General features: G+C 42.3%; 1 protein-coding gene across 10 annotated transcripts in view; it reads right to left on the minus strand.

The window, feature by feature from the left end:
- SUSD6 (sushi domain containing 6) overlaps positions 1–13,096 on the minus strand; it is a 100,323-nt gene that overhangs the window by 49,116 nt on the left and 38,111 nt on the right. For all 10 annotated transcript variants that reach the window (XM_069017591.1, XM_069017586.1, XM_069017593.1 and 7 more), the window contains one exon: positions 3,121–3,308. In XM_069017591.1, the coding sequence (XP_068873692.1) occupies positions 3,121–3,241 (121 nt within the window). In that variant the 5' untranslated portion in view covers positions 3,242–3,308. The remainder of the gene's footprint in view (positions 1–3,120; positions 3,309–13,096) is intronic.

Here is a 13,096-nt window from a genome sequence, read left to right on the forward strand (position 1 = left end):
GGGAAGAAAATGACAAAAGTCATAGCAACAAAAATAGAATGGAGAAGCATTATCTGTGGAAATGCAGATAAAAAGGTTGTCATTGCTCCTCTCCAATGCTTCAAAAATTCCCCATCTCTATTTACTAAGCTTCCTTGCTCTTCGCTACATTCCAGTTGAACCCTCAAAGAAACAGAAGAGACAGGTAAGAACTAAGCCTCAGTACTACTGAGGAGCTTTCCAAGTCTCCTTGCCTGCTCATTCCTTCATTATTTCCTGCAACTGATCTTGGAGAACTTGCCAGACAAGGAAAAATGCTACAACAGTGATAAAGCTCAAAAAATATTTCTGAGTAGCACTCAAGTTTCCATAAATCCTTCTCTTCTGACACAGCTTCACTGCTTGCCCACTACCAAATGCTGCATTTGTTTTGTGTTAAAATATGTGCAGTGGTTATTTTCATATTCATGGATATCTTCCCATGAAAAGGGAACAGTTTCCCCAAATTCTGCAGTGTGCTTAGTGACTAAGCAACTTATATTCATCTCATGGCACTCGAGGATATTTGGATAGATTGCTTGAGACAAAGTGCTGAGGACTTTTCTTAAAAATCCATGCATAAATAAAATCGATTTATTACCAGAGGACAGGGCAGATGCTTGCTGACTGAAAATGAGTTTGCTCTCTGCATTAACCACATGGCAAAGAGAACATCTTCCTGCCCAGATCATGAATATATCTCTAAGCTTCCTGGAACTTAAGCAATAGAATTTCTAAGCAGCAAAATGATTGCAATACAATATACCTCATATGGTTTTATACATATGAATCACAAGCTCTGCTTTCTCACTCAGGGCTGAGCCAGGCATTGTCTCCATGCTTGTCTTTTTATGAGAACATTCTTCAGCTTTTGTAGCAATTGTGAGCATGTCACATCAGCCCCACATTCGAGATAAGCATCACCACCAAGAGATTTAATACAATCTCTTGCTTCATGTTAACATAGTTTTGCTCTGCTTGCTCTGAATGACTTTGCTATGCAAACTAATGAAGTGAGGATGGTGAGGTGGTTGGCGGACAAAGATGAGGGAAAGATGATTTTCCAAGCGCCTCGCCAGTACTCTTTGTTTCTCCATCTGGCTCTCTGCTCCTCAGCTGACTTGCTCATTAATGTTACTCATGGCTGGCACACTGCTGCAGGTGCAGCTCCCTGGGCCCATGATGCAACACTGAGCACCCCCATCCCTCCCAGCAACTGGCATTTGGGTTGCTACCTCCCAGTCTCAGAAAAACCGTACATGGAAGCACTCCTCAGCGAGCCCTCCCCCAGGACCTTTTCCCCTGTGTTTCTTGCCCTCTGCTGTGATCCTGGCTCCCCTCTGTTTTCTCACTTCCCCTGCAGGAAATGGTTCATGCCTAGCCACTATAATCCTGTTTAGCTGATGATCTGCCTTAATCAGTTCACCACAACTTGTTTGACATCCTGAAGCAAAAAGACTACAGAAAGGGAAACACAATGCAGAATCACTTCTGGGTCTTCTGGCATGCCTAACTAGTGCTTTTGTTATGTGATTAGATGTCTCAAAAATTATATTAAAAAGGCTTGCTGTACTGTGGCAGCTTTTCCCCACCCAGCAGCCCGTGCAGCACAAGGCATTTGCATACTGATTACAGTCTCAGTTGAAGGTGCTACAGTGCCTAATGGGAGTTTCAGATGGCAATGGTGCCCCAGGCTGGGAGGCGTATCTGACAGGCCTACATCTGAAATGAGGCAGTGACACTATCACCAACAACAGCAAGGCTGGAAAAAAAAACATGGACAGACCAGATCCAAGAAGATCTTGTCCCTTTCCCATTATCACTAACTATTCATGACAATTAGCCATGCTCTCAAGGGTGTCCCCCCCACCCCTTCATTACCTACAAGGCCAAAATCAGGTCAGGAAGACATATAAGCCTGGGATATCCGATTTCAGCAGTCTCTCCCTTCCAACTTGAAGAGCCAGGAATAGTAAAAGAAAATCAACTCCTCCTCCAGAAGTTTTCAGCACCAGCAGACTTTTCCATACAGGATCACCTCAACTTTGAGTGCATCTGGCAGCTACTGTTTATTCTGCTCTACCACACTGATGCTGAGGAATGTTGGTCACATGACATTCTCAGGTGCCATGATATGTCAAATAAATAGGACTTTTTAGAGTTATGTCAAGAACTGAGGTTTTCTTTACATAGGCAAGCTAATGTTCTATGTTACAACAGCTGCTCAAGTCAAATCTGTATGTCTTTTTGGGATTAACTCCTTCAAAGTTCTTGCAAGAGCACACAAAGTTCCTCCTTCCATCTCATGCCTCCTATGACCAGGCATCTCTCTACAGACAAAAACTAGATCATGGCTGGTCTGAGAAAAAAATACATATTTCAGGGTACACTGGGTAATCAAGCCCGTACTTCACATCACGTATTACCTTCTGAGTATTCAGTACATTTCCTTCTTTCACTCATTTCTAAAAGGCAGATCTCTCATCTCTGATGACATTTTTCATATCAACCCATTCCACTGCTATTTACACTATTCACAACACTAATCCATCTGAGAAACATCAAGAGATGATGGGAGATGGAAAACTTAAGCCGAAAAGAGGATCCAATAGAGGGGTGCAGGTAGCAGGTGTTAAGGTGTCAGAAGACAGCATAAAAGGAAACACTGAACAGATTCACCAGCTGTGCAAAAGAGCTGAACACAATCTCTGCTTCTACCCCTTCACATCAGCAGTTGCTAAAGGGCACACAGATAACATGGTCTACATGAGAATCTCACTCAACAAAAACTCAGTCCATGCTCTTGAGATGCTCCAAGTGTCCCCAGCTGCAGTGAAGGGATGAGAATGGAGGGGGGAAAAAAGCCACAGGAATCAAAACCACAGGATGAAGAACAAGCACTTATTTACTAATATGCAAGACTCATTCAGCTCAGACACTTCACGCTCTGCTCAACAAGTAGTGATGGAATTTTTCCTGTGAGTACTGAAAGATGTGTACAAATACATCAACCATCACCAGTTTTCACCTAAAAAGATACAGCGACTTCCAAACTTATACATATCCCCTCCTCCCTGTAGCATATATAAAGGTTTCACTTACCTGTGGACTGTGCTTCCAAGATAAAGGTACCAAAGATAACTAGCAGACGAAATAACCCATGGCCAGTCAAGGCAAGAGATGATCCTGTGTTGCTCTTTGGTGCTACCATTCCATGGCACATCTTTTACCCACCAAAGTTTCTTTTTAAAAAATTCTTGAAGAATCTGGTTGATCAGGACCTCCTTGGTCTAAAAAACACAAAGACAAAGCAAGAAAAAGTGTTGAGCTAAACACCTACAACATCTGGAGAGGGAAAAGGGAAAGTCAGAAACAAAGAGAAACCTTTTACATGTTCTAGCATTTAGGAATCTTACCAAGTATTTACAGTACTCAAAGTAACAGGAGCAGAAAAAGCAATCTTCTACACAGCAAAGACTAAAAGGAGCTGTATTATAGAGACCCTAACTTTTCACTCACTCTCTGTTTCAAACGTGAAGACTGCCTAGCTTACAATTAATTTTAGCTTTTCCTTTCAAGACAGCCCCAGAGGACATAGCATCTGGAGGATTTGTTTCAAAAATTCTTCAAGAGAGCCAGTCTTCCTACACCCTCACCACCTTTCAGAAGGTCTGCAAGACAAAGCAGACTGTACTAGACAGCTACGACAAATTAATCAAATGCTTCTTCAGCCACCTGGAGAGGCACAGCAATCCTGACAGCCAGCCAGCAGGCAAACACACGCTTAAGAGGAGGAATGTAAAACAACTTGCAAACCTCAGGTATAATCATCTGACAGTACAGAGCACAGCAATTAAAATCGCAGGATGTGACACTACTCATACCTGAGGACTGAGTGATTCACCCACAGCCTATGAGGCACTGTCACAGTAAAAACAGCCTTGTACGCAAACACACAAAGCACAGCTGGGAAACAGAGAAAGCACAAAGCTGAACCCTTACTTTTAATGAAAACCCAGCAGAACACATATTTCACCAGCCTACAGGTTTTAACCTGCAAGGACTCCAACGGTAAACACACCGACAAACAAAAAACCAACCAACCAAAAAACAAATCAACCAATAAAATAAAAACAACCAAAAAAACCCCACATGGAAACACATTTCAATACTTGTATCCTGCTATTCATTACACATCTGAAGCTCTCGAATGAAAACAAATTTGCCAAAATTAATATTTTTTTACACCTGACAACAGGAATACTTTTAATTTTGAGGAAAACTCCATCCAGCCACAGATTCTTCAGTTAAATGAATATTCAGACTGAAGGGGGATTAGGGTTAGGCCAGGTTTCCCAAGGAAATTCAAAACTGCTGGATAATCTCAAAGAGATCTGAGAAGTGCAGAGGCAGATATTGTATTTCTACCCTGTGAGGACAAACAGGACGCCTGGGTTAGTACTCCTACTACTGGGGAAGGCAGAAGCTTCAGATCCTTAAGTACTTCTGAGATGAAAGCAATACACCCGCACTGTCTAGAGAAACACACGATTTAAACAGCCACAACTCACATTTCCAGTTACTCAGGCAGAACAGTAGATGCATTATGGGAGGGAATATGTGTGTTTGTCAATAAACCTGGTAGCCATCCTAGTGAAAAGAGGGTTTTTCCTTAGCTCCATGCTATGTTCATGTTTACTTCACTTTTAAAGAGCTATCTTTAAAATTTGGATCTTTCTTTTTAGTCTCTATCAAAGAAAAATTCTTTGTCTGCATACACTCTGCCTCAAAATGTCATTTCAAGATGACATTTAAAGTGTCATGCGGCAAGTCTGGAGCTGCTGCTACAATAAACTCTGTGTCTACCCCTTTTGTTTCTTGCTTCATTTGGAGGGGGACGGAGAGGAGAGAATCTATCCCACTATGCCTATAGCACAGCCTATAGATTTCTCATGTATTCCACGGATAAGGAGCCAATGCTTTGTTCACCAAACTCCCACCATGTAGAACAGAATAAGGATACTTTCACTTACCTGCTAGAATTCCTTCAGCAACAATTAGACCATGGAATGAAAAAAACACTCCATGTGAAGAACATCAAGCCAGTTAATCTGTACATCTGCCCCCTCCTCTCAAGTCAGACGTCCTGCATGGCATCTAAGTGCATATTCAGACAGAAGAGGCCAGCCTCTGGCCTAAACTCCAGGCCAGAAGAGGGCTGCTCTTCTCCAAAAGTCACTGCTCTACACAGAATTACAGCTCTGACAAAGCAATACACCATCTTCAACAAATGCCCTTCTGATTAGATCAAGAAAGGTCTGTCCTTCCTATTCCAATTTAATGAAGCCTCATTAGTATAACAACCTCTTAAAGTATTGCCAAGGTATCTTTTAAAGGTGGCCCTCTCTGCCCTTGGAACAATGCATGTCAGGTGACATAGCAGCCAGGAGAGGTAGGAAGAGGGCATGCAATTATCACAAAAATTGCTGAGCTGCCTGAGGTGTGCTCCCCTTCCCCAGAGGCATCTTCCTCCCCCAAAGACTGCGCCTAGAAGTCAGCAGTCCAGTTCTGGTCTCTGAAGAGCAAACAAGTTAGAAATACCTAAAACAAGAGTATCTTCTGGGGGAATCAATTATTGCTTATTCTTGATTCACTAACAGATTGCTCCAAAGCACAGCACTGTTTCTCTCCTTTCTTCTAAAATCGGGCATGGTTTCCACATCTCTTTTCAGCTACCAAGCCACTTGAATCCCAGGTTGCCAGGCATCCTGTCTCTCACAGGCCAGAGGCTGCCACACCAGGACAGCTGTAATTGATGCTGCTATGCCTTCAGTAACATCCCACTAAGCTGATTTAGTTTAGTGAATTTGAAGGAGACACAAGGGTAGCCAGCCCATTCAGTGGGCAACAGCATAGATAAACCCCTCAGGATTATTAGAAGACACAGGGTACAGGTACCGCTTGCAAGGATCCTCCCTTTGGGCTTCGGCCAAGTTACAAAACTTGTTCCCAGCCTTGACTGTTCCCTGGCAAAATCAGAAGAAGAGAGAGATTCTGACTAGATAAGAAACTATCCTTTTTTCCCAGAGGAGAGCTGATTTGGAGGCTATTTAGACAGACATTCAATTCTCTGAAAATTGACTGTTGTTTTAGCACACTCCTTAAACCTACAGCTTAGGGGGAAGCAGCTTTCATAACTCTTCAGGCTTCCACTGCCTGAAGTCAGATGGAGTGCAGTGTAGATCACACACATTTGTCAGAGACATACTCTCAGGGGCACAGCTTAACAATTCAGGGGTTTGGGAGAATCAAAGTGTACACAAAGCACTAAGGAATGGGCTGGTTTCTTTAATGGATACTAGGAACAATGAGGCAGAAGCTGACAGTAGCACAAGTATGCAGAGCAAGGACATTTCAGACCCATTTCACATGCCACAGCCTAGACTGAAGGGTTATGTAAGGATTAAGTTTAAACAAAGACGTTTTCAAAGATAATACTTAGTACAGCCAGGAGTGCCCATAAATACATTAAGGAGTGGAGGAGATTTTTCTCTGTTAAAAGTATATCAGTCAATAAAGGTGGAGGGTTTTTTGCTTTCTTTTTAATGTGAACCTTGAAAAACACCTACTAAATATGGGTAAGACAATAAACCATCCTCTATATCCACAAAGTCAATAGCCACACACCCTCTTAGGGAATGCTACAAACAAGTGAAAAAGTACCCATTGTTCCCAGCTTACAGACATCTCCAGCTCTTTCTTCAAATCTTGGCATCAAGCAAGCTTCCCAGTGATGCTCCAGCAAGAGTCCCCCTTGTTGCATGGCCAGCCCTATTTGCACAAGGAGCAGTAGTTTGCTTCTACATAAAGTCCTCAAGCAGGCATCAGCTTCCACTGAAACCATGCAGGCCAGACTTCCTGCTTGCTCCGAAACCACAATCAGCCCTTTCCAAAGATGACACACTCTTATATGGCAGGAACTCTCTTTAAGATAAGCTCTTTGGGGACCTTTGCCAATTTTCTTCCAGACCTTCAGAATCTGCAAACTCATATTCCTTGATTCAGTATCCCTTTATAAGCATGTGTAAATTTTCACAGGATTATGACTCAGTTTTCTTATTTTTCTTATTTTGTCACAGTAGGACTCCTAGGTCCACATGGAAAAGCGTTCTTTGGAAGGCCATATGCTCAGGACATGCTCCAGACAGCTAGAGACTGGACAGTCTGAAGCTCTCTAGTTGCTCAAAATGCCTGGCACAATTATGTCCTGTGTCACTGTTGCTGGAAAACAGGTCCTCAACCTGAATTCTTCAAAGTTTACTTAGGGAAGTGTTGAGAATGTTTGGAATGCTACCGGCTTGCTTTTAAATACCATACTTGAAACTTACCAAAAGAACATTGGCTATCCTCATGCACATCAGAAATCTCTATTTTATCCACATGGTTTCCCCCTCACAGAATAATACTCAGACATTGTTTGCTAACTCTTGAATGCACACAGCAAAGATCTTAGCAGTGGCATGAGTGATGGGTGTGCACAGCATAGCTTTTGAAAAGCTAAGCACAAGCATTGTTCTTGCCTCATGGTCACACTGCAAGTGGAATCTAATGTAAGCAGTGTGGTTCAGAGGATTTAACCTTCACCCTGAGTTGCTGGTTTTGTTGTATCCTTATTTTGTCTGCTTACAAAGACCAGTTAAGCTTTAAAGCAAAAAATCATCCTCTTGGCTGCTAAATTAAAAAAAAAAAAAAAAAAAAACAGAAAAGTCAAGTCCAAGTGACAGCAGAGGGAAGAAATCCTTCATTCCACTTATTTTCTGTGGTTAAACCAGTTTAGTTGAAAGCTTTTAAAAACAGAATTGTATTTTTAACATTTAGAGATAGCATCACAATTCTGTCACGCTGTTCAGTTTAAACTAGGCACAAAGGAAAAAACCAAAGCCTTTGAAGTTACCTGCAGGCAGTTCAGAAAAATCTTAATCAGCTGACTTTTCAGCACAGCCAACTCTCAATTATTCACGATAATGGGAAGAGATGGAAGAGGAAAAGAGGAAATATGAAAAGCCAAACATTTAACACTCCCCATCTCCTGCCCAGTAACCAGACAATGTGTTTGGTAGCTTCATTTTACACCTTCACATTTGAATTATAAAAAGGCAGATTTCTGCACAGTCACAGCACAAAGCAGACGGCCAAATTGCACATATTCCCTGCTACAAAGAAGAATCACTAGGAAAGACCAAGCTGCTTATTCTGGACATTGGAATCAGCACACACCCTCCTGCAAATGACCCCATTGCTGAAGTGGAATCCAAATGGTTGGATTTCCTTCCTCGTTCCCCAGCTGTGCCAAGGGTTTGGCCTATGACCTTCAAATTCGGGTGTTTCTTTCATATAATTGTTTTGGTTTAGCTTTTACCTACTCCCTCCCATGAAGGTTTCTAGAACACTTCTTTGAAATTTTAAAATTTTAAATTTAAAAAAAGAAAATCCCAACAAGCTAAACCAACAATTTTTGGTGATCCACAACTTCCATTTTCAAGAGGGAGCATTAGAGTTCACTCAGAAAGCAGCTTGCTGGACAGGTTAAACTCTGAAATTCCATTTTAATCTCTGATAAATGGCATGTGCCTAACTCTCCACAGACTCACTAAGGCACACCCAAGCTTTAAGCCAGGGAACTGGACTTTTCACTACTGGATAACTAGTACCTTACAACTGATAAAGTCACACCAATATTCATAACTCAGGTGAATAACCTTCAAGATTCACCAATTTCCACAGCTTACTCCCCAGCTTCCTCCTCTCTATCCTTTCTATCACAGTCTAAAGTCTTTTTGGTATCTAGATCATACTTCTGCACCCCTCCCTTGCTTGCCTCCTCATCTCACTTGATGCTCCTCTAAAAGTCATCTTTAGGTTAGCTGAGCATATTTTTCTGTGGGCTGATTGCAGGGAGCACTTCCTCCAGCTATTCCCCTTCTGTGCTGGCAGTTGGGTGCAAGCCTTTGTATACAAGCTTCCTCCCCTTCTGCAGCCCAGAGAAATGGACAGCACACTCAAAGATATTCCTCAGTGGACCAAACAAGCTTCAATTCCAACATTCCTTTTAAAGGTAAGTAACAAGGAAGGAACAGGCTTTTCAAGGTGTGCAAAGAAGAGGTGCCAGTTTGCCAAGGGGAAAAGGGCTGGTATTCAGTATCTTCCACTGTCCATGCATGATGGAAACGCTCAAGTCAGTTGTGGATTAACAACTGCAAAGCAGGGCTTAGTTTTCATTCTTGCAAATAGCACTCATACTTTTAGAACCAGAATCAGAGACAAACCATTAGTAACAGTCTCAATCTTGTGATGACCCTTCTCCATTTCCACATACTGTGGTTGTCATGCCAGGTCTGACACATTCACAGAAGATTTGAATTTTATTACTTAAAAAAAGATTAAAATCCAATTTTCCTTCTTTCGGTAAGCCCAAGAGAAAGCCCTAAATATCATTAGCTCCCCAGATTTTAAGATGTTTCCTTTAGAGTCACAGAATTTCACTGGAAACTTTTTCTGTTTTACTTGGGAAGAGGAAGATAAGAGATCAAAATCCAACTGTCCTTCCAAATAAGGAAGGAGAAGCTAGTTACGGGCAGGCTGTGAACTTCCAGGAACCAGTAAGAAGAAAAACAGAGCTGTGGAGGAGCAGTGGGAAGAGTTAGGTTAATGCACACAACTCCAATGCACTGCAGCTTTCTGCACTATTACAAAAATGCTTATAGCAGTGGGATCATGTCACCAGTGAATGAAAAGAAAACAGTTATTTTTTTAAAAAGTGCTAGATCTGCTTTAAAGGATTTTTTTTTAAACATACTGTCATCTGTGAAATCTATGGGAGGAACTAGACACTGGGGGACTTTGGAGAATACATCTCTCACAATCTTTCCCAGTTTTGTTTTTAGGTGAATTTTTGTTGTGTTTTTTTTTAAAAAGTCTTTATTTGGAAAAGTATTCCCTTTAGCAACTACTGTTTCAGCATTTTCCCCCTGCCACACTGCATGAGAAAGGCTAGGTTTCATACTTTCAGCTTTAATCAGTACAACAGCACATTTACAGAGGACCATATGCACAAAATGTTCCAGAATGCCTTCCAAAAATAATAAGTCCTAAAAAAGAAAAAAACTCACAGTAAACTGGAATGGCTTCAGGGAAGGAGAATAAAGAAAAGCCGTGCAAAGGCAGAACCTCTTGTAACCACATCCAAGCTTGAAATGTTACTTTCAGTAACAGGGCTGACAAAGAAGCACTGGATTGGGTAAGGTCACTTGTATATCCAGGATGCTATTCTCATTTATGCAGCTGTGTTAATCTGTTTCAGAGAATGAACCGCAAAGCCTGTGTACAGTAACGGCTTATTTTATAATCCCTCACTACTAGAACGTCCTTCTCCCTATCCTTACCATTTCTTGTGCTTTCATTTCAACCAATGTGGCTAAAAGCATCGGTCCGCATCTACACGTGCAGCTGCAATACCAGCAGGCTGCTCAGCTACTTGAGAGGACATCCATTTAGAAGTTTTTTTCCTATCAAAGCCCTCAAAATCTAAACTTCAGCAGTTTGACATTTAAGCAAGGAACGATATTAGGAGATGGAGAAACTCTTACATTTACTCCTAAAAGCACAGCTGTGAGACAACTCAAGTTTAAAATGATTACATTTCCCAGATATAAAAATATCCACTATACACTTTCAAGGAATGATGACAAATGTTATACAGTGCTCATTATTTGTATCCTACCTCATATAGAAAGTTCTCAGCAAGAGATGTTTTGTAATATCAGAACATTCCAGGCTAACAAATCCTTAATGTTTGAATGCCCATCAGCACATAGGTCTTTTCAAAGATAAACAGACACACACATAAAAACTCCGAAAAATAAGACTGTCCCTTAAGTCCTCTGAAAACTTAATCTTCCAACAAGATAGATAATCGACCAAACCGAGAAAGTTAAAAAGCACAGTTTTAAATTCTGGTTTTGGCCTTAAGACTGCATTTGGGATTATAACACAGCAGAGAATGACTTCAATAGATCTCAATAAGGCAGGCCTTCAAAAGGTCTCAGCACTATGGCTCACTTTTGTATCCATTAGCCCACTACTTCCCTTTACTTTTGTTTTTTAGTAGCTGCAAAGTTGCTAGATGTTTCTTACTGCTTTTCCTCCTTAGGATGCACTGTGCTAACAGCACAGATGCACATGTATTGCCACAAACACTCACTGTGACAAACACCCATCACAGTGGCATTGGGCACATTTTATTCCACAGAGCCATATCACTCTTGCCAGTGTGCAATGAAAAAAGGAAACATGTTGTATCCCCATTCAACACCCTCGCAATTAAGACCACAGGACAATTAGCACACTGCCTGCACACAGACCTGCTCCCGCGGAGCTGCGGTTGAGGGCGGCTGCCGGTGTTCCCGGCAGGTTCCCCAGCAGGGCACCCTCACCAGCAGCAGGCACATCAGCCTCCACCCCAACGCTCAACCTGAAGATTTCAGACTTCAGGCAAAGTGAAATAAATTAATTTTAAAAGTCAATAGGATCAGGAGAAGCAGGGGTGGGGAACAGGTGCCCAAACAGCTTGCTTTCTTTTAAATCACTCTCACAATTACCAGAATTACTCGCAGAGAAGACACAATGATATGCATAAGACCATCACAACCTTTTTTCCTCTAACTGGTTTACCCTCAACAGGCTATGCTTAATTTGATTTTCTTACAAGGGATCAGTTGCAATTGCATTCTGATTTGAGCAGCACAAGCTAGAAGAATCAAGCCAGAGAGACACTCCAAGAAGGACAGTGGCTCATTACATGTCACAAGGCGACACACACACACCATGAGAATGCCACGTGCCCCAAGGAGAATCCTCAGGATAGATCCCTTACCAGCAGAGTAGCAAACCATCATCTGAGACCTACAACCATCATTCAAAGACTGTGTGTTAAAGATTTAGATTTTGTGTTAAAGATTTCCACCATTAAATTGGGGTGGGAGAGAAGCATGCCAGAAGGAAGTGTAGAGAAGTAAGAGTTTGCAGAATAAAACCTGTTTGTTGTATCTCAATAGGTCCGTTTGAAGCTTCAACTTCTCCCTCACCTGACTCAGTGACATTTAGACTTTACAAAGCATGGCTATTAGAGGAAAAAATACTTTAAAAAATAAATCACTGTTAGCTGGAACTGGGGTAGCCCAGAGGGGACACACAGGATGCTCTGATTTGCAGCAGGAGAGGGAGCACAACCAGTCTTCTGCACCACCCTGCAAGTGTCAAAGGGATCCCCACTCCTCCACTCCCCAAGGAGAGGCCTTTGTCTAGCTGTTATCAAACAAACTCCAACAAAATGTTAAGCAAAGGATCTCGAGGCAGCCAAGGAGCACTGCCTGACAGTAACTGCTTATTTAGCAGCTCTCAGCACCTTGTTTATACAGCAGCAATGGTTCCTCAGCTTTTACTGACCTGCAGTCTAGCCCACCTCTCGTACAGCAGCATCTCCCCTTTGCAGAGCCAGCTGGGGTTGAGGCCCGTCCCTCCACCATCCAAGCACTTTCAGGCTACCTTGGCTGAAGGATGTCTCCCTGCCCCTGGGTGACCAGACACCGCCACGCTGCTGCTCCCACACCCACCTTGCACCCAACCATCCCCTCTGCAACAACAACGAGACTTTCAGGACCTTCTTGGGGAAAGTGGGCCCTTGCATAAGGACAACTCTGGGGCCAGTGGAAGCAGGAGACGGGGAAACGCTCCCACCTCAGATTTGCTGCCAAAGCCTGAAGTGTGTGAAACCACTCTCTGACTCGAGCGAGCAGCCTAATATGCTGGGCCAAGAAGTTGTACAGGCTTCTTGGTCCTAAAACCATCTCCATTTTCAATCCAGATTGAATTGTGGAAAAAATCATTTACTATGCATAAAGATGCTCTATATCTAAATCATTCCCCTAAATCACGGTTCCAGCATCGTGGTTTCCATGCAGATTAAAAGCCAGAAAGCTGAGTCAGAGTGCTCCAAATTAGCCAAAGGTAATGCAGGCTT

The sequence above is a fragment of the Aphelocoma coerulescens genome, chromosome 5 (assembly GCF_041296385.1).
Source record: "Aphelocoma coerulescens isolate FSJ_1873_10779 chromosome 5, UR_Acoe_1.0, whole genome shotgun sequence".
NCBI lineage: Eukaryota > Metazoa > Chordata > Aves > Passeriformes > Corvidae > Aphelocoma > Aphelocoma coerulescens.